This window comes from Ranitomeya variabilis, chromosome 4, assembly GCF_051348905.1.
Source record: "Ranitomeya variabilis isolate aRanVar5 chromosome 4, aRanVar5.hap1, whole genome shotgun sequence".
Taxonomy (NCBI): Eukaryota; Metazoa; Chordata; class Amphibia; order Anura; family Dendrobatidae; genus Ranitomeya; species Ranitomeya variabilis.
The window spans coordinates 473,016,276-473,038,533 of NC_135235.1; the positions used below are offsets into that span (position 1 = coordinate 473,016,276).

At 43.9% G+C, this 22,258-nt stretch overlaps 1 protein-coding gene across 2 annotated transcripts; it reads left to right on the forward strand.

Moving 5' to 3' along the window:
- Positions 1–1,450: 1,450 nt before the first annotated feature.
- On the forward strand, positions 1,451–21,131 carry WBP2 (WW domain binding protein 2). 2 transcript variants are annotated; one of them, XM_077251774.1, is made up of 8 exons: positions 1,451–1,601; positions 5,688–5,796; positions 6,203–6,338; positions 6,607–6,699; positions 7,127–7,255; positions 12,609–12,734; positions 19,178–19,254; positions 20,417–21,131. In XM_077251774.1, exons 1-8 carry the CDS (start codon positions 1,543–1,545, stop codon positions 20,468–20,470), a joined length of 783 nt encoding a protein of 260 aa, XP_077107889.1. In that variant the 5' UTR covers positions 1,451–1,542; the 3' UTR covers positions 20,471–21,131. The 2 variants fall into 2 exon arrangements, with proteins under 2 accessions (XP_077107889.1, XP_077107890.1); XM_077251775.1 differs by lacking the exon at positions 1,451–1,601 and adding an exon at positions 1,650–1,777.
- Positions 21,132–22,258: the final 1,127 nt, after the last annotated feature.

Genomic DNA, 22,258 nt, shown 5'->3' on the forward strand with positions numbered 1-22,258 from the left:
TTTTCTGGGGTGGCTGAGAGCCGATGTTTTTAGTCTGGGATGGGGGCAATATCCATGGCCCCTTCCTAGGCTATTAATATCAGCCTGCAGCTGTCTGCCTAGCCTTTGGCAGGTTACATTTTTATAGGGGGACACTATGTCAATTTTTTCTGGGGTCCTCCTGTAAACTAGCCAGTAAAGGCTAAGCTGACAGCTGTGAGCTGATATAATAGCTTGGGAACCTTTATGGCTATTGGCTCCTTAAAGGGAACCTGTCACCCCCTCAGGCATTTGTAACTAAAAGAGCCAACTTGTGCAGCACTAATGCTGCATTCTGACAAGGTGGCTATTTTAGTTATGCGCCCTGCACGCTGAAATAAACGCTTATAAAATGTGCCCCCTCATACTGTGAAATTGTCCCGGGGGCGGATCTTTCCCCCCTAATCAGACGCAGCACAGCCGTCACTCCAGGCCTCTGCGCGCCGCCTCCTCTTGCTTCATTAGAGTTCCCGGCGCCTGCGCTGTAAGTATTTTTTTCCGGGCATGCGCAGTTGCGCTGCCCTTTGAACTTACAGCGCAGGCGCCAGGGACGCTGATGAAGCAAGAGGAGGTGGCGCCCAGAGTGACAGCTGTGCTGCGTCTGATTAGGGGGGAAAGACCCGCCCCCGGGACAATTTCACAGTATGAGGGGGCACATTTTATAAGCATTTATTTCAGCGTGTGCAGGGAGCATAACTAAAAGAGCCACCTTGTCAGAATGCAGCATTAGGGCTGCACAAGGTGGCTCTTTTAGTTACAAACACCTGAGGGGGGGGGGTGACAGGTTCCCTTTAACAGAATATTAACATCATCTCTCAGGCGACGGCTTTCCCTATAGCTTGTTATGAAAAATAACGTGGAAGCCCACAATTTTTTTTTCTTTAAATTAAGAGTTGCTGTTTGGTTACAGCCTATGTAGGTTCATTCTGATCATGCACCTACATAGGCTGGTGACAATGTGTGCGTGTTTTATGTGGATGTGTTTAATTATCGGCTTAGAATCGCTATTAATGCTTCAAGTAGAAATTCTCTTTATTTGTGTAACAAGCACAAAACACCTGGTAATTACATTTAGCACAAAAACATGATTTAAATATACAGTATGTCGTCTTAATGATGACACTTTCCATTTAAAACAGCCTCAAATGGAAATGTGTACTTGTGTGTGGCAAGTTGGGCTCACAGAAGCCATGGGGCAACCATTCATTGGATACAATATATGTCAGTAACACTGCTTAGAATTGGTGACAGTGAGCAGCCAGATGGCCCCGCATTATAGACGTCCCTGCACTGTACACGGCCCCACACTGTACATACAAGGTTCCGCACTGGACACGGCCCATTACACACGTGCACCGGCACTTCCTGTTATTGATTCCTTGCTCTGAGCCAATCACATAACAAGCTCACGTATCTGTAGAAAGCAGAAAGGTGGGGCTATAGCGTTGCTACGTAACCACGCAGCTGTGCACGCTGATTGGCTGCATCCAAGGTGTGGGTGGTGAGTTACTGCAAGACAGCAACATGGCGCTGAACAGAAACCATACGGACGGCGGAGGTGTCATAGTCAACAATTGCGAGAGGTGGGTGAGCGCTGCTCGTGCGCACACACGTCCATTATCCTTCACTGTCTACACTATGAGCGCTGCGGCCCAGCTGCGGAGCATCTTAAGTACCAAAATGTCAGAAAGGGCGTGGCTTGGAGTGATTGACGAGGCTACCGGCCAATCGGGACGCGCATAGCCTGTCTGCCGTGCAGGTAATGCCTTACATAGGGGTGATGTCAGATCTGGGGCAGACTTTGGTTTACACAGGATCATACAGTTACACGATTTTTACATTTTCTTGAATTTCAGCCATATTGTCCAGCCCAAGTTAAGAAAATCCACAGACTCTGCCATGATTACCTACAATGACGTTGGCAGAATCTGTTACTAGTCTACGTGCCACATGTAAAGCGAGTCCTGGGGGCGGAGGAGAGCGCCGCCTCATTATGTATGGGGAATCTATCACAGGGTTTTTCTATGTAATCTGACAGCAGCATGATGTAGGGGCAGAGACCCTGATTCCAGCAATGTGTCACTTACTGGTCTTCTTGCTGTAGTTATCATAAAATCACTGTTTTCTCTACGAGGCTGAAGTTGGTTTCTTATTCGGCAGTTTCTTATTCGGCACAAAAATGGCCATCAAAGTGGGCACCGACGGGCGTTAATGAAAAGGTTAAATGACTTTGGGCCACTGATCTCACACTGCAGACATATAGAACACAGGGCGCCCCACATCACAACCAGGTCCCTCCAGCCTGGCCCAAATGGCTTCTGGGCACCAGAACTTGCATCAAAGTGGGCAAACAGCCCATTTTCACATATTTGAATAAGTAACTGATGTTTTTAAGGGATTAAATGACTTTCTTTTTCTCACACTGATTTGACGCAAGATAAAAAATCGCAACATGCTGCAATTTATAGCACAAACTGGATGGCACTAATGATGAGCGAATGTGCTCGGATAACGTCTCATCCGCGTACTCGGGTGTTATCCAAGCATCTGGGAGTGCTCGGATATTATGCTTGAGTCCCTGCGGCTGCATGATTTGTGGCTATTAGACAGCCTCAACACATGCAGGGAGTCCCTAACAAACAGGCAATCCCCACATGTGTTCCAGCTGTCTAATAGCCGCGTATCATGCAGCAACAGGGACTCGAACATAATATACGAGCACTCCCAGATGCTTGGATAACACCCGAGTACGCGGATAAGACGTTATCCGAGCACATTCGCTCAACACTAGATGTCATGCATCAAGTCAATGACTGCGTGGAAGTCATTGGACTGCACTTGGATGACATCTGAGTGCAGTCCGATTTCAGTGATCTCACAGAATGGAGAAATGTTGTTCTCCATCTTCTCCACACTTGTGCTATGGTTCTCTGATACTAGAGAATCGGATCACACTAAGCGGACACTCACATCAAAATCGGATCAGAGTCTTACCAGTGGGTCATTAACATAATCGGCCAGATTCTCTAGAATGATAGCTATGTGACTATAGCATTAAAATGTTGTTTTTTACCTGGCGCAAATGCAGCTGTTCTCCTATATCTGGCATTGTTTCTTTGTTCCTGCTCCTTTCATGAGACCTGGACCTCTCTTCCCTATATGTAAATCTAATAATTTTAGCTGATGGGGAGGATCGGGTCCTCAACTCTTCCCTACGAGAGTCTTCATGAACAGATGAGGAATCTACATCACATCAGTATTTGGTGTGACCGCCCTATGTCTTCAGAGCAGCATCAGTTCTTCTAGATACATTTGCACCCAGTGATTGAAGGATCTCAGCAGGGAGGTTGTTCCAAACATCCTGGAGAACTAACCACAGATCTTCTGTGGATGTAGGCTTGTGCTAATCCTTCTGTCTCTTCATGTAATCCCAGACAGATGCGATATTGTTGAGATCAAGGCCCTGCGGGACCACATTATCTCTTCCAGGACTTGTTTGCTGAAGTTAGTTCTCAATGACATTGGCTGGATGTTTGGGGTCGTTTTCCTGCTACAGAATACATTTGGAACCTCCCTGATGGTATTGCATGATGCATAAGCATCTGCCTGTATTTCTCAGCATTGACCGCACCATTTAGGGCTGCTTCAGATGTCGGTGCAAATTAGAGCGTGCTCGGACCGCACATGATCTGTTGGTAGAAAACTGTGTGCACCTGTACCTGGTAGAACTGATGCTGCTTTGACGGTAAAGGGCGGTCACACCAAATATTGAATTGATTCACATTTCTCTTTTCAATTTGTATGTCTTGTATTTTGTTAATTGAGAAAAAAATAAACTATTACTGTTTTTGTATAGAATCCTACAGATAGAGGGAAGTCAATGCCAAGTATTGAAAAACATTACATCTTTATTAAACACACAACATGATTAAACATCTTTTTCAATAGAGATACAAGTATAAAATATACTACAAGCAACAGGTGTGTACTGGTCCTGTTAGAGAAAGTTCACATATAAAGCCCTTAAGTCATTTAGGGGTCAAATCCCATATGGTATTCATACTGCTCAATTCATATCACATAGGGTAAGCTTCACAGATGCAAGCTATATAAATGCTAACATTAGAGAGAGGCACAAAGGGTATGTATGACTATACTTATTAAGGTGCTTGACTAGTGTTACATCAGTGGGTCATATGTATGGCATAGTGCATTATAAAGTATGTGACCCACTAACGTATGCAGAATTGACTATGGGTGTAGTATTTTGTTTAAAGTGCATTAAGTATATATAGCAACAAAATATAGAAAAGCACTGATAGTACAAAGTTCATATGTAAGCCCTAAGGCTTATAGTATATATTGAGATGGTATATTGCCTGTGAGAAAGGTGTGCTGGATGGATAAATAAATAGCAAAAATACAGGTAGGGATAGCTAAAGTGCACAACCTGAGGGGCAGTCCAGAGCCCCAACGCGCGTTTCGCTATTGATTCTTCCTAGGAGATATGTTTTGAAAAAAAACAAAAAACATAAAACACTAAGGGCGAAACGCGCGTCGGGGTGAGGGGAAACATCTGGACCATCCTGCCTTCATTGTGGCCATGAGTTGTAAGGTAATATGACCGTTTACATATGATTCGGTGTTTTGATTTATGCATTTATGCGCATTTACCCTCTATGGGTATTTTCAGTGGGCCTCTCCATCTTCTGTATCTATCTATTTGCCTCAGTACTTATAAGTTATCCATTTTTGGGATTTACTTGATTGATTCATGTCATTTATGTACCTGCTAGCAGAACATGTGACTTTTTGATACCACACCTGGCTATTTATTGTACAGTCTTTATTCCTTTGTGCAGGATGGCACCAGAGTTCCCCCTACAGGGTACACCTTCTGTCTATTTGTCTTAAACCTTTTTATATATCATTAATAAAGCTTTAAGTTTTTAATATCATTTGGATCTCTGCCTATGACTAGTATATCTGACCAGTCTTTGTTGTTGTTGTTGAATATCTATGTGACATGCCAGCTAGGATATTTTTGGACAACTGTTGAATTATTAGTAAGTGACACATCCCTGGAATCAGGCTTACTTGCCCTATATTATGCTGCTCTGAAATTAAAGGGGTAGTTCATGATTCAAACGACCCCTTCTGAATCCCTGTGTTTCTCCCCAGTAAAATAATAATACTTATACTGTCCTCCAGTGCCATTGTCGTTCTTATGTCATGCAATCCCTGTGGCCAATCAGCACTGGCTTCATTCTCCTCTCCTACAGACGTAATAGACATCTGGAGGAGTTGAGAGGTCAAGAGCGGCTCTCAATTCCTCTGGATGATTTGTCAGAAGGAGGGGGAGAGTGAAGCCAGTGCTGATTGGCTTCAGGGATTGCATGACACAACAATGTCACGCAATACCCAAGAGATAACAATATGACCACGTTCATTTTTGTGCGATGCATCATCCAGATATTGCAATCTTTGGCCACACAACATGTCACTGACAAAACCTCTTTCACTGTTGCCCCAGTCTCAAGCAAAATAAAGGTAGGGGGAGCGGTTAAGCAAAAAAACCCAAAACTAAATACTGTCCAACTAGTGATTTTTAAATTTTTTTTGCTGTAATCTATTGCATTTTTTGGAAATGTTCACTGCTTTTCTTCCAGTGTCCTGATGTCTTATGAACATGTGGAGTTGGCATTCACTGACATGGAGAATACACCTGACATTTTTCGTGGGACCAAGAAGGGAAGAGTAATGCTGACACCCTATAGAGTAAGTGGTTAATGTTTAATTTTTAGAGATTGATGGCAATGCTCTGCATCACAATGCATGAGGTCATGCAGTACTACAGGCATGCAGAAAGGTTCATACCCTAAATTAAAGGGTTTGTACCTTAAATGAAAGGTATCACCTATCCACATAATAAAATCTAACTTTCTGATGACTGGGGGTCTCATCACTGTGACTTCCCCAAATCCTAAGAACAGGGCTCTGGTGTGCCAGTTTGAATGGAACACCACCGCTCCATTCATTGTCAATGGCAATCCCTTTGTTAATTTGGTATATATACACTATATACTGTTCTAATATTTTCGGTAATATTCTCGTGTATTGGTTTATTTCTAAACAAACTGTAAGAACTTCATCCGTAGATATAAAGTTCCCATTAAACTTGCAGGTGATATTTTCGGCTAAAGGAAGGGACCCAATGCAATCATTCATGATGCCATTCTATCTGATGAAAGATTGTGAAATCAAGCAGCCTGTCTTTGGAGCCAATTTTATCAAGGGCGCCGTAAGAGCAGAGCCTGGAGGTAAGATGCATACTGTGACTGACTATGTTTTTCCTTTGCTGTGCAGACATATCACAGGTACAATAACACACCCCGAATGCCCTTTGACGCTAATTTGCATGTTACTTCTAAGCTCTATTTCTCAGCACGGTCCATCAGATTACTCTCATTTTTCTTGCTCTCTGACCTATACATCCATACCACTAGCATTTCTCCACTCCAGAGTTGTGTAATTCAGTTTACAGGCAGGTGTACTCAGTACTGAATTCTTTCCGTGCTTCATTTATAGGCGGCTGGGAAGGCGCTGCAACATTCAAACTAATTTTTCCTGCTGGGGGAGCTATTGAGTTTGGCCAGCAGATGCTGCAAATGGCGGCACAAGGTAAGCAACACTCACCTAGAAAATGAATATGTTAGTAAGCATCAGTAACAACAGGGAAACCACATCCATGCCATTACTGGCTTATTTCTAGTAGTTTTAGAATAACTATATGTGCAAATTTGTTCTAGCATCATTATTGAAAATTAATTAGAGCAGCAGCACTTCTATTTTTGTGTAAAAATCCAACAACTCATCATTGAGAATTACATAGACATGGGATTTTTTGGGATCGATTAACTATCTGTGGTAAGTACCAGACTGCCTCTCCATGTTTGCAGCTAGAGGGGAACAGAAATCAGAAAGGTGGATTTCACTCTGTCCAGTTCTTTATTGTCCCCATGACGTTGCACCATTAGAGGTGTCAGGATTGAGAGCATCCCAGTAACTATGGCACCCTAACCTTTTGTCCTTAATCTTATGTCCCTAGCTTCAAGAGGGGGACCACCAGCTGATTCTTTTCCATATATGCCTAATGGGGGCTATGCCTATCCACCACCTGCAGCTAATGGGATCTATCCTCCTCCATCTGGTTATCCATTCCCCCCACCTCCTACAGGTAACAATTACTGCTTACGGTTTCTTTAAAAATAGAAACATTCTTTTTAGTAATCTTGGATAACCCCTTTAAATTTGAAGGTATTTTCCTGTTTGAAAAGGATTGTGTGGAACTTCTGATTAATGGTGATCATATGATCGGACTCAAAAGCATTGATTAAGCATTGGTTATGCAGACTATAGTGCTATATATACAGGTGTGGCTTTTCTGCGCCTCTCCGCAGAATCAAATTAATGCGCAAGCCAAAAAAGAAAAGATTGTCCTGCAAGGTATTTATTTCACTTACAAAAATATGTTAAAAATAGCTTAAAGATCAAAGCAAGCCTGGTTCCCGTTTCACCAACTTCGGCTTCATCTTTGGCATGGTAGTTAATCACCCTTTGCACCATTTATACCAAATGTCTGTGTCCAACTCAAATGAATAATTAAAACATAAATATAAAAACATCTCTTCAAATTATATTTTTTTTACATTACAACTGTGTGAATGTAAATCTGCAAAAAAAACAAAATAACTCTAAACTATTGGTTAAGATGGCAGTAAGAAAACGCTATCCCAGTGGTGCTCCAAAGGAATGAAAAGCTCAAAACAACAGATTATGGCCACACAAAATTGATTTCCTCATCGAATGGGTCATATGGCAAAAATTGACTAATAAACTGAAAAAATATATATAATTTATAAAACAAATCTGGAGTAGTTTACATGTTTTACTTAGGTTTTTTTATGCATTTATTTGGATGGGTGAAAAACATTGCAAAAACATAAAAAGCGTTGACAAAACACATTGATTAAAATCCGCAAGGGAAGCAAAAAAAACAGCAAGTGTGATTTCACAAATCACATTTCAGAAATTTTTTTTTTTTACACATGAAAAAACACTGATAAAACGCTGCAAATAGTCAACATCTTCCATGTTACTGCCATTTTATCCAATGGTTCAGATTTTTTGGGGAGGCAATTGTGTTCTCAGTGTAAAGATTCATGCAAAACAGTTGTAATTTAATGAAAATGTGATTTTGAGATTTTTTTTTAAAGGGAACCTGTCACCCCCAAAATCGAAGGTGAGTTAAGCCCACCGGCATCAGGGGCTTATCTACAGCATTCTGGAATGTTGTAGATAAGCCCCCGATGTATCCTAAAAGATGAGAAAAAGAGGTTAGATTATACTCACGCGGGGGCGGTCCGGTCCGATGGGTGTCGCGGTCAGGTCCGGGGCCTCCCATCTTCATAGGATGACGTCCTCTTCTTGTCTTCACGCTGCGGCTCCGGCTCAGGCGTACTTTGTCTGCCCTGTTGGCCTCTCTGACCTTTCCCAGGACCTGCGCACTGCAGTACTTTGCTCTGCCCTCAATAGGGCAAATCAGTACGCCTGCATCGGAGCGTGAAGACAAGAAGAGGACGTCATCGTAAGAAGATGGGAGGCACTGGACCGGACCGCCCCCCCAGGTGAGTATAATATAACCTCTTTTTCTTCTCTTTCAGGTTACATCGGGGCCTTATCTACAGCATTACAGAATGCTGTACATAAGCCCCTGATGCCGGTGGGCTTAGCTCACCTTCGATTTTGGGGGTGACAGGTTCCCTTTAATGTCTATGTATTAACTATTCATTTTGGATGGACACAGCATATGGTGTAAGATTGTGCTTCCCACATGTCTTGGGGACACTCACTTGGCACAGAATTCAAGCACACGGGCACGTTTTTCACTTAAACACAGTCTATACGGTTTATTATGGCATCATGAACCGGGTTATGCACAGTTCATTACACTTCATCCAACACAATAGGCACAAACCAGTGACATTAAGTTGCAGCTTTAGCTCACAGACACTAAACACGCTGGACCTATCACTTCATTCAGTTACCGTGGGAGACCACATAGTTCATAGACTATCACAAGCACCAACAGCTCCTGCTCCACCTGCTGACTCCTCGTCAATCCTCTCTCCTGGGGAAACTGCCTTACGGGGTTCACCATCTTGCCTGGCCGGCACACATCAGTCAGTCCAGAGCCACCGAAGGACGGTAGCTTCCCCAACACAGACCATCCAGGTCCACAGTCTCTCAGGTGCTCCAGGAAGACTCCACTCACAGGAGCTTCCAACACAGACCGTCCAGGACCATAGTCTTACTCTGCACTATTCAGGATGTGCTCTTCAGGACTCCTACTCCCAGGACATCCAACACAGGTTGTGCTCTTCAGGAAGCCTACTCCCAGGTCTTCCAACACAGGTTACTGTGCGCTATTCAGGACGTCCGTCCCTACCAGGGACCGTCCAACACACAGGCATGTGACCTGTCCGGGTGCTATTCAGGACGTCTGTCCAACACGCCAGGCCACCAAGTCCAAAGCCCCACCATGTGCTCTTTACGGAGACGACACTCCCAACACAAAGGCTCTCCAGGACCTTCCAGCATAGACCATTCAGGTCCACAGTCAGCGAGCCATTTGACCCACACCCTGGTCACATTATGAAGCTGTAACCACTCCCACAGGTGGGAGTGTGTGTGTGTGGCTAGTTTGACCCGCCTATCTCTCATAACTAGCCTAGTAAGTCTTCCTTCACAACTATACAAACACTTGTGGGACTACAGGTCCCAGAACAACAACATTATATCAGACTTACCACGCAGACTCCCTCTGCGACACATATCGGCCACTTATAATTCTGCCAGTTACTGTTTCACCACCATTATAACAACAGATACGCCTCCATGCATATCCCGAGGAGCACACACAGCGCCGCCCCCTAGCTGCCACAGGGGTCAATGCATCACAATGGGTATAAGTGATAGGAAACTAATTAGGTAGCCTAGCCCTTGATGAAGCCGAAGTTGGTGAAACTCAATTTTATATTTTTAAAGTTGTTTTAAAATGTCTATCTTTGGCTTATTTTTTTTCTCACTTAGTCTATGTTCACATTAGCGTTCGGCGCCGCAGCGTCGCCGCATGCGTCATGCGCCCCTATATTTAACATGGGGGCGCATGGACATGCGTTGTGCTGCGTTTTGCGACGCATGGCCGCAAGCGTTGGGCGCAGAGAACGCAACAAGTTGCATTTTTTTTGCGTCCAACTTTCAGCCAAAAAGGACGCATGCGTCGCAAAACGCAGCGTTTTAGCGTGCGTTTTGCTGCGTTTTTGTGTGCGTTGCGTCGCCGACGCTGCGGCGCACAACGCAAATGTGAACGTAGCCTTAAATGGATGCAATTGGGGTTTAAAATAATTTTAGCTATTGTGTTTCATAACATTTGCCTATTATAAACACTGTATTACGCTATCTTTTAACGGCTACAGAATGAGTTACCAGGTTTGGTCACATTATCTTTATTCTAACAGATGTGTTGGGGATATAATTTTGTGACACTTACTATTATATAAGTATGACCGGTTCTTCTCCGGCTCTTGTTAATGTAGCTCTCCTGTCCATAAAATGACTGCTAGTGGAGGAGCATGTGAGCAGACCTGTGCTCAGTCTTCTCCAATAGAAAAGCCGTTTTCTCATGGGAGGTTTTCAATTGGACAAGACTGATGCACAGGTCTGGTCACATGGTCCTCCACCAGCAGTCATTTTATGGACAGGAGAGCTGTGCAGTCTGTGAGGAGATCTACGCTAACAAGAGCAGGATGAGAACCTGGCATACCTATACAGTATATTAGTAAGTGCCACATAATCATGTCCCCAACACATCTAATAAAATCGAAATAATGTGGCCCACCCCAATAACTCATTCTGCAGCCAGAAATCGACAATATAATACAGCGGCTATAGGAGGCAAACGGTGTAAAATGTTTAATGAAACCCAATTTCAAAAATGATTTTTATCACCAAGTACACTCATTTAAGTAAGAAAAAAATTGGCCACAAAGAACCACTTTAATGTATTTTTTTGCAAGTAGAATAAATACCTTGCGACAAGAAGCTCTGTTCTTGCGATACTTCTTTATTCTGGAATTTTTGCCGGTGTTCTCTACATTTTCCATAGAACGAGGAGAAATCTGAAATTAGTGCAGAAATAAAAAAAGTGACCTTTTTGGAATTTAGAAAAAAAATAGTTGACTGCCGGATCTTCTAAGCCAAGTTCTGTGATTGTGCAATATACTATGATATTGTGCGTATTAGGCCGGTTTCACACGTCAGTGGCTCCGGTACGTGAGGTGACAGTTTCCTCACGTACCGGAGACACTAACACACGTAGACCCATAAAAATCAATGCATCTGTTCAGATGTCATTGATTTTTTGCGGACCGTGTGCGGACCGTGTCTCCGTGTGCCAAACACGGAGACATGTCAGTGTTCGTGGGAGCGCACGTTTTACACGGACCCAACAGAGTCAATGGGTCCGCGTAAAACACGGACCTCACACGGACATTCTCCGTCTGGGGTCCGTGTGCGTGCCGGAGACAGCGCTACAGTAAGCGCTGTCCCCCCCACATGGTGCTGAAGCCGGTATTCATATCTTCCCTGTAGCAGCGTTTGCTATAGAGAAAATATGAAGAATAGTGTTAAAAATAAAGATTTAGGTGTCCGCCGCCCTCCCACCCCCTGTGCGCCCCCCCGCTGGTCAGAAAATACTTATCCGGGTCCCCCGTCGGCTGTCGCTCCTTCCTGGTCTGGCCGCGCCTCCTACTGTATGCGGTCACGTGGGGCCGATCAATTACAATCATGAATAGTCGGCTCCGCCCCTATGGAGGTGGAGCCACATATTCATGACTGTAAATGATCGGGCCCACGTGACCGCATGCAGGAGAAGCCGCGGCAAGACCAAGAAGGAGCGACAGCCGACGGGGGACCCGGGTAAGTATTTTCTGACCAGCGGGGGGGCGCACAGGGGGTGGGGGGGCGGCGGACACCTAAATCTTTATTTTTAACACTATTCTTCATATTTTCTCTGCAGCAAACGTTACTGCAGAGAGGATATGAATCGCAGCTTCAGCAGCTTCAGCACCATGCAGAGTGGGTACCACACGCTCCGTGTGGTACCCACTCGCCATACGGGCGGCACACGTGTGCCGCAGGTATGGCCTCCGTGAGTTCCCAGGCACACGGACACGGATAACTCCGGTACCGATTTATTCCGGTACCGGAATTATCTGGACGTGTGGGACAGCCCTTATTAGAATATTTTAACAGCATATTCAGATAAATTCAACAAAAAGTTGACCTGTTACCATACATGAAGAAGGAAATAATAGGACCATGCAATGGCATGCATTTACCTCATTTTAAAGCAAATACATTCTAATTAAACTCTGCTTTCATTGGAGAAAAGGAAAAATGTGTTTTCACTTTCTTACATTACACATTAGCACAGTATGTACTCATCTATTTCCTGAATTATTTTACAGATTTTTACCCCGGGCCATCAATGCAAGACAGTGATCTAGCATACATGCATCCCCCTCCTCCTCCTTACCCAGGACCCATGGGACCACCCGTTGCTTCTGCTCCTGATCTGCCTCCTACTCCAGCAGGTAGGAGTCCACATGTTGTTTTCTTTCCATTTTTGACACTAAGTCACTGTAGGAAAACCATCTGAGAAAATATATTGCAATTTTCCACAGAAACAATGTTAGGAACAGTTTTCTAAACTGTAAAACTGATGTAAAAATGCATGCCTTTTCAGCCACTTTTATTATAAGTAACAAATAACAAAGAAACAATTGTATTAAGAAGACTTATACCTAAAGAGAATCTGTCGGTAGGATCAACCCTCTTAAGCCGTCTAAATTAGCATGTATGTCATAGAAAGATGAATAAAATGATACCTTGATATCTTTCATACTATGTCTTTTACCAGAAAACTACACATTTTTATCATATGTAAATGAGCTGTTAAGAGGTTGGACATAGATCATCTGCCTACAGAATGAAAGGGGTGTTACCAGTGAGAGACATGTAATGACTGACAGTCTGTTCTCATAATCACCCACAGCTCTGCAGTGAAATCAGAGCTAACACAATACAGCAGCGCTAACACAATACAACAGAAGTGAATTTTGTCTCATTACAAACACATTTGCATCAGCACTTGTCATCTCGTAGTGCTGGCCACTCTGCTGCAAAGCTGTGCCAGACAGATTATAGCTAACTCAGTACAGCAGAGCTTCACCTTTTCTCATTGCAAACACAATTGCAGTGTTGCCAGCTCTTCTGTACTGCCGCTCCCCCTACACTGCTTGCCTGTGAGATGGAAACTGAAGCACTACCTCAGCAAGGGCATACAAGAATGACTAATGAGGCACCTGAAATGTCTGTCTGAACAGAGCTCTGAGAGATAGGTAGAGCTGCACAGCTCTGACCGTGTTACATTGTGTAAGACCTTTCAGGAAAATGAGAGACATGCCTGAAGGAAGGAAAGCAATCTCCTAATTAAGGTTAAAGGCGGAGAACGAACATGGGAGAAAGGGTAGTGTTGGACGCAAGACCGCTGTCCCTGTGAAGGAGGGACCCAGGTGTGAACCATCGTTAGGAGCCTCACCTGATGGGAGAGATCACCTTACCAGGAAGCCGTAGCAGAGAAATGTACTTTGATTGAATCAAAAGGAGAGGACCAAATGAATGTTCCAAGACCAGATTGAGGTCCCACAGAAATGTTTTGATCTGAGGCTTTGAAGTCTGGTACCCATGGAAAAGGACAGCTAAGACAGAGACCTGACACCTAGAAGCCAACCTTGGCTAAAGAACAGAATGCAAAATTAAAAATAGGAAAACAACATGGGAAGAGTACTCCCCAATAGAGGTGAGAAGATGGAAACACTAGTATTCTCTAATCAAACTGTCCAGGACTGTAGGAAACAAAACACTAGGATAAGTCCGAGATTGCCTTGGAGATCGATCTAGCATGAGGGCTGAACCAAAGCACTGTGCTAGATACATCAAGGGGAGATTTCATCAGACGCTCAATATCTCTAAAGTAGTGCCCTACCAAGGGATGATTAATCTACAAGGGCAGAGGTTCTGGGGACTCCTTTAAAAATGAATCCCACTAGTTAGAAGGTGAGATAGGTTAAAGGATTCTGGAGAGTCAGTTCCGGTGTATTTGATCTATGGTTTAAGTTGCAGTGAACACAGGAATTTTACTGGTTGTACAAGCCCGAAAGAGTGACCTACCTGCATCCTTCACTGAAAGGTAAATAATACTAACTGAGTGAGGCATTTGCCCCTGCCTCTTGAATTAGATGAAAGTTCCTTGCTAAAGGTCAGACTCACAAATCAAAAGAGAACTATCTTTCTCCATCACAAAAAAACTGGAGCAAGGCTACCTGGCCTACTTGAAAGATACATTAAGCTGAGAGGTCTCTTCAGAGGAAAATATTCTGTCTGGAAGCTATAGAAGTGTACAGAAGTCCTGCAGCTTGGCCAAACCTAGAGGTCTGTTGGTAGGCCTGACTCACTCAAGGAAATGGCCAGAGACCACTTCCAGAGCCTGTGAAGTAAGCCCTCCTGATGGGTCTCATAGGACGAGGCTAAAGAACCCTCTGGTCATTTGTGCAAAGTAACCTACAAATCGGTATCTGCTAGATGGTCTGACTCACTCTGGTCATTGCTAACTGGATGGTGTACTTGATGAGCCCTGCAAAAGGGCTTCGCTTGTTGTGCTTACTCCTTGAGAAAAATGGTCAGAGTAATGACTGGTTTGCCTGTGCAATATGCAATACTCAAGATCAGTCGCTTGCTATCTCCAGCTGAGGAGTTTATACCCAATAGTCTGACTCGCTCAGGGAAAAGATCAGAGTTCTATCTGGTCTGCTATTGTGATACATCTGCGAGGGATCTCGCTTGGTTGTACCATCTAACCAAGGCATGTGGAAAGAGCACTGCCTGGTCTGCTTCCATGATACACCATGATGAGATGTCTCAGTGTGCTGTTCTGACTCACTCTGGAGAGTGGTCAGAGTAAAGACTGGTTTACTTCTTACTTCTTTGATACCCTGGATGGAAAGTGTCTGCTTGCGGACATGAAATACCCTGATAAACTGATCCTTCTGAGAGAGAGTGGTAGAGTACCATGAGTGATCTACCAGACTGAGTAAGGAATTTGATGGTCTGATGGGAAGTGGTCAGAATAGCGTCTAGTCCTCTACCATGATCTACCCTTAAGAGAAGGCACAGTCCTAGCCACTCTTACAGTATGAACTGCTAAGAGGACTGACCTAGTTGTTCTGACTCATTCAGGAGATAATTAAGGGTACTGTCTGGCTCACATGAACGATACACCCATATAAACGAACTGTGTTTTTTGGTCTAAAGCATTGTGGAAAGTGGTCAGAGCAACAGAAGGTACAACTGCACTGTCTGGATTTCCAGCGTGACATGCCCTTTAGAGCGGCATCCGTTGATGGTTCTGACTTTCTTGACGGAAGTGCTCAGTGGGCCTTTAGATCATTTGTGTGAAGCTCTCAATAGAGAGAATTGTCTTAGGGGTCTGACTCACCCAGGGAAGAGGTCAAAGTGCCATGTGGATAGCTTTTGTTATGAGCCACGTACCTATTGTGAGAGGTGGTCAAAATAGCATTCGGGCTGTGAGGGTCACATGTGGAATACGGTTGGTTGTGAGGTCTAATGATGCAGTTCCAACTCAATTTAGAAGCTAGTCCAAGTAGCCTCTGGATTGCAGAGTCACCTGCGGGATACGCCCAACGCAAAGATCTCCACTGGTGGGTCTCACTCTTTCTGAGACAAAGTCAGAGTCATATCTGGTAAGCAGGGTCATCTGCAGTACTTCAAACATCTGTGAGGGATCAGCTAGTGGGTCTGACTCACTCTAGAAGGTGGTCAGAGTAGCCTTTGAGTTGCAGGGTCATATGTGGGTATTGCACTTGGTTAACCCGTCTCCTATTGAGGAAGGGCTACTGAAGTGTGCATTGACAGAGGAAACGGGCAGGTGCAAGCAGCATATTCTGCTTCAGTTTGGCCCAGTGGAAATTTGCACTTCCCTGAGGCACAGGCATAATGGGTAACTGGTATAGGCTAGGCAGGCTTGGATGCGTTATCTTCTCTGGGCTCAGACATGATGAGACAGAGAGAGGGCAGAGAGAACAAAAAAAGACAGAAGTCATACCTGGTGCCAGGAAAGAGGGAGAACTGTTGGGACACTGCAAGTGATGGTAGACGCCATCATCCAGCAGACAAACAGCCTTCCTGATCCTGTAGTGTTATGCCCCTCATCTGGGGGGGTGTGTATTGACACCGAGTGAACAGAGGCAGGAGAAATTCACTGCACACTTTTGTTTCAGGTGATGCAAACTACTTTATTTTCATTAAAGACAGACATGTGCAAACTTAGCCAAAGGTACTGAGAGATGTGCGGCAGAGATACATTAGAAATTTAGACTCCTCCAGGATCTTTATCCCAATGTCGCTGGAAAGGATAGAAAACAAGATGTATTGGTAGTGTAGGGTTTCTTATTGGTAGTGTAGGGTTTCTACTCACTCGGTTGTGTTTGATTTAGGCCCAGAAAGCGGTTTCAGTAAAATGTCCAGGCTGGTTTATTAAGACAAAACAACAGAACGGAGTATACAAGTCCCAATACGCATTTTATTTAAAAATTGTATAATATTATTTATATTATCAAAATATATAATTCAAACTGAGTAATCAAATATAAATACAATACATATAAATAACAGGATTAGTGGAGGAGGAAACACTATAATAGTGGCGGAGCGGATGACAACACCTATCACATCATATCACAAGGACTGCTATTGTGGGAGCCATAGTATGAAAAAAAAAAAAAAAAAAAAAAAAAAAAAAAAAAAGTTGCAACAGTGCAGGTTATATCACTAGCTAAAGTGCCATAGTGCCTACAGGACTCATCACCTCATATCATATAAAGCAGCTTACCCATTAGGTCTGAGATGTCTCACCACGCTCCACACACCACCCCCTTGACGCACGTTTCGCGGTCGCTTTCTCAAAAAGGGGTGATGCAAACTACTTTATTTTCATTAAAGACAGACATGTGCAAACTTAGCCAAAGGTACTGAGAGATGTGCGGCAGAGATACATTAGAAATTTAGACTCCTCCAGGATCTTTATCCCAATGTCGCTGGAAAGGATAGAAAACAAGATGTATTGGTAGTGTAGGGTTTCTTATTGGTAGTGTAGGGTTTCTACTCACTCGGTTGTGTTTGATTTAGGCCCAGAAAGCGGTTTCAGTAAAATGTCCAGGCTGGTTTATTAAGACTTCATAAACCACTGAGGAAACCAAACAAAACAGCCTTTTCCGGCACAAAGTGAAAATACAAAGTGAATAGTCAATACAATATTGCTGGTTCACCCGTTTGGATTAGCGTCCCGTTTTTAAGTCCTTAGAAAAGACAAACACACCGGAGGTCTACACACCTCCAGACACTGAATGAGACAACTAGTCTCCATTTTATCTGATTTACCACGTCCCCGGGGTGGGGACATGTAATCATCCAGTCCCACCAATCTCTTTGCTCATAAACCTGTCCCTGATACGCTCTATTAACTCTCTCAACACTATACGTGCTGGAGTCTGTTTTCTCAGACTTAAGGTACCGTCATACTAAACGATATCGCTAGCGATCCGTGACGTTGCAGCGTCCTGGCTAGCGATATCGTTTAGTTTGACACGCAGCAGCGATCAGGATCCTGCTGTGATGTCGCTGGTCGCTGAATAAAGTCCAGAACTTTATTTGGTCGTCCGATCGCCGTGTATCGTTGTGTTTGACACCAAAAGCAACGATACCAGTGATGTTTTACACTGGTAACCAGGGTAAACATCGGGTTACTAAGCGCAGGGCCGCGCTTAGTAACCCGATGTTTACCCTGGTTACCAGCGTAAAAGTAAAAAAAACAAACAGTACATGCTCACCTGCGCGTCTCCCAGCGTCTGCTTCCTGCTCTGACTGAGATCCGGCCCTAAAGTGAAAGTGAAAGCACAGCGGTGACGTCACCGCTGTGCTGTTAGGGCCGGAGCTCAGTCAGTGTCAGGAAGCAGACGCTGGGAGACGCGCAGGTGAGCATGTACTGTTTGTTTTTTTTACTTTTACGCTGGTAACCAGGGTAAACATCGGGTTACTAAGCGCGGCCCTGCGCTTAGCAACCGGATGTTTACCCTGGCTACCCGGGGACCTCGGCATCGTTGGTCGCTGGAGAGCGGTCTGTGTGACAGCTCTCCAGCGACCAAACAGCGACGCTGCAGCGATCGGCATCGTTGACGCTGTCGCTGCAGCGTCGCTTAATGTGACGGTACCTTTACATGACCGAAGCTACCAACCTCAATGATACATATGTCCCCTTAAGGACCTGTCCAGTGGCCATATTACAGAAGATGTATATATGAAAAGGGATTACTTCTACTGGAAATGGGCACAGCGTGAGGACAACCATGGATGATAGAGAATAAGAAAGATGTTAGGTATCCCAACCAGGGAACCAGAGTGAGTAAAGAGAAAGATGTACAGGTAGGTATTAGGTAAGTAGGTCATGTGTAAGAAATATAAAATTCCTACAGAGGTAGGTAGATTACACATAGGAGGTATGCAGCTCTCATTTAAGTAAATCATACACAGGAAGTATGTGGGTATAGGTAGGTATATTGTGGTCCTGGGGTATTATGTAGAACGGAAGCAGCAACTGTGAGGCGGCAAGTGGTGAGGTACACCCAAAAGAAGTGCGACCCCATTGTGTTGTGATAAGGCCAGTGGTGGAAGTGAGGCAGGGAAGTGCTGCCATCAGAAAAACTCCCTGGGACCATTGTACTTAGAAAGACACAAGGAAGATGATGGCACCAAGAGGAAGGGATGGAGAATGGGAGGCAAGCAGCGTGAGAAAGTGTGATTGACACAAGTATAGATGCTCTATGTATATTAACAACGTAATGATTAGAATAACACATTCTCTTTTTCTGAATCTTATATGTGCTTTTGCTTCGTTATCTAGCTGAGGCCAAGGCGGCAGAAGCGGCTGCCAGTGCTTACAACAGTCAGCCCAACCCTCCACATCTTTACATGCCACCGGTAAGTCTTTCAATGCGTAGTTGATGCTGCATGTAAAGGTGGGAATAGACCCAAAAGGGTTTATAAAATTGAGCCTATTGATATACCAACAATAATAAACTAGAATATAAACAATGAATGTATGCCCTGCAGTAGATAAGTAAATAGTAGTACATGTAAAAACATAGAGTACTTATTTGACATTTTTTCTATAAAATAAAAAAAGCATAAAAGCTATCCCACTGTGACAAGATGTACCCAATCAGGATGGTCCCTAACTCTAGTAGTTAACCTTTCTACGTGCCTTTTGACGTGTGTGTTTGATGACTATAAGTACAGCATTTATAGGTGTGTACCATATACTGAAACAAGAAAGCTAAGGTGCATATTTGATTGCAGAATAATTTACAGCTTCCACCTAGTCCATAGCACACACATACCACCAGGATACGAAACATGAAAGCATCATGTATAGAATCTTATAATGGGGAACATAAAGGTTTACTAGCTGTAACCATTGGTGTACAGTGGGAGTGTCTGGAGAATTCCATTGCATTATTAAGACTTTCCTCACACAAAAGGAAAGACAAGATTATAGGTATAGCTGAGGGGAAAGAACGCTACGAAAAAGGAGGAGAGAAGACCAGAATTACAAAACTTTGTCACATGACCACACGGCATGAAGGAAGGTGCCATATTCTGATTTACATGGAAAACAGATATCGCTATTTGAGATCATAAGTTGTTTTTTAAGTCTAGCTGGGGTGTAATACACATTATGTAGAAATTTATATTAAATCAGGTTATCTCAGGTTAGTGGACTATGGAGTTTAAAAATTAATTTGTCATATCCTTACATTTCTTTTTGGCCCATTTTGCCTGCGGAAAACAAACTGCCTAATAATTCTGCACATCTTGATAAAGAGTGCGGTAGCTTTGGGCCTCACCCTCCTTATTGCTCAAATATACATCACCTGATCTGCTTCTTCCAATAACCATTCAAGTTTATAAAGCTCGTATTTGGAAAATCTGCACAAAAATAATATGGTTCAAAATACACAGTTGCTTAATAATTGTGCATACAGTGAGGCCATGAATATGATACCTCTGACTACTAATGTTCTTGTTGGGTCAGTAAAGTTACAACAATGAACTTATAGGATTCTTGTTTGTTCTCTTGCAGGACCTTCCTCCTCCACCTCCCTATTTTCCCCCTGATGACAAGAAGAACCAGTAAGGTTTATTTTAGGGTGTTTTATGAGGAGGACCTGCCGTCCAACACCTCAAGGACCAGATCTTCTATGGACCCTGAGAACTGACAGCTCATAGGACAACATAAGTACATTACAGAGGGTGGCAGGCAAAGGAACCCTTAATTACCCTAAACCTCATATACACCATTGTATCACCATGTGTTCTTGCAGTATTGGCATTCAACACTGTAGCACTTCTGAGTTATACCATAGCTGACATGTCTGAGTGCATCTTGCTATACAGAGCATGTTCTAATGCTAATCCCTGAAGCCTGATTGCTGTGCATATGCAAATAATTAAATAAAAAAATGTTAAAAGTTATAATTATGTCCTAAAACATATTGTGCATAATATACTAAAGGCATATATTATCATTTTTGATGGACTTGTGTGGGTACCGAGTTAATGGATCCTTATTTCTACTTTCACATAAAGAATAGTCTACAATCACATTATCACATTAGATCAGTTTTCTATTTTGCCTTTCAGGGAAATAAATAAGCGTCATGCTATTTGTGAGTAAGCTGCCACCCCAATGTCCATTGACACATTAGAATATTCTCTACTATGTAAATCCATTGTTACTGCCTTCAAGCAAAATATAGTATTAATAAATAATAAGCTGCATTAAAGCTTTAACTATTCTAATGTTGTGATTATGGCCAATCTATATACTAAATAAGGGCAATGAAAATCCCAGAATCCAAGGTTTCCCTGCAGAACATGCCCATGGCACCACATTGCCTCCACAGGACTGTGCTCTTCCCATGGTGAATCTTGATCCTAAAGTCGCTCTTATCTGAATTTGCTATGCAGCTAAATGCAATCAATTGTTTTCTGTTATCAGCCATTTCAAGCTCACAAAGAGGCTAAGTACTTTTCTACATTGGAAAGAACAGGGAGTCATGCTGATTGACAGCCAGCTCACCGCTGCCTAACTACAGGATTCGGCTGTTACTAACCCTAATGTTCAATACCCATCAACAAAGCAGCCCAGAAGAGGAAGAGCTGCACTGTTCATGTTGACTAGCTGAGTCACTGTCAGTAGTGGTCAATGACCGCTCTGTGCCGACGGCAGGTAGAACAGGCAGGCAGTTAGCATTTAGCATTTTTTTTGTTAGTTTTTAAGCCCATAGTGAAAAAAAAGTCCTGGATAAACCCTTTGCATTATCTAAAAAATGATCCCACCTAAGTGTCATACAGGCGGTGTATAGGTGCTATTGTCATGAACTTCTCACCAGATGTCGGCAACAACCCATCCAATCCCCACAGGCAAAGAAATTAAATCGTAGATGTCCATAAATTAACTTATGTGTAACTAGATGGCAGCCCGATTCTAAAGAATCGGGAGTCTAGAATCCATATATACTTTATTTATTCAAATGTAAGAATAATTTGGTGGGCGGGGACCCTCTGCCTCCGATTTGGTTGGCGGGGCCCCACGGCCTCCGATTTGGTGGGCGGGGTCCCTCTGCCTCCGCTTTGGTGGGCGGGGCCACTCGGCCTTCGATTTGGTGGGCGGGGCTCCTCGGCCTCCGATTTGGTTGGTGGGGCCCCTCGGCCTCCGATTTGGTGGGCGGGGACCCTCGGCCTCCGATTTGGTGGGCGGGGACCCTCGGCCTCCGATTTGGTGGGCGGGGACCCTCGGCCTCCGATTTGGTGGGCGGGGACCCTCGGCCTCCGATGTGGTGGGCGGGGCCCATCGGCCTCCGATGTGGTGGGCGGGGACCCCCGGCCTCCGATTTGGTGGGCGGGGCCCCCCGGCCTCCGA

Excerpts from the sequence above, each read along its gene's own strand:
- WBP2 (XM_077251774.1), top strand. The coding sequence starts at position 1,543 with ATGGCGCTGAACAGAAACCATACGGACGGCGGAGGTGTCATAGTCAAC. Across the intron at positions 1,602-5,687 it reads ATAGTCAACAATTGCGAGAG|TGTCCTGATGTCTTATGAAC; the intron begins GTGGGTGAGCGC and ends CTTTTCTTCCAG. Across the intron at positions 5,797-6,202 it reads TAATGCTGACACCCTATAGA|GTGATATTTTCGGCTAAAGG; the intron begins GTAAGTGGTTAA and ends TTAAACTTGCAG.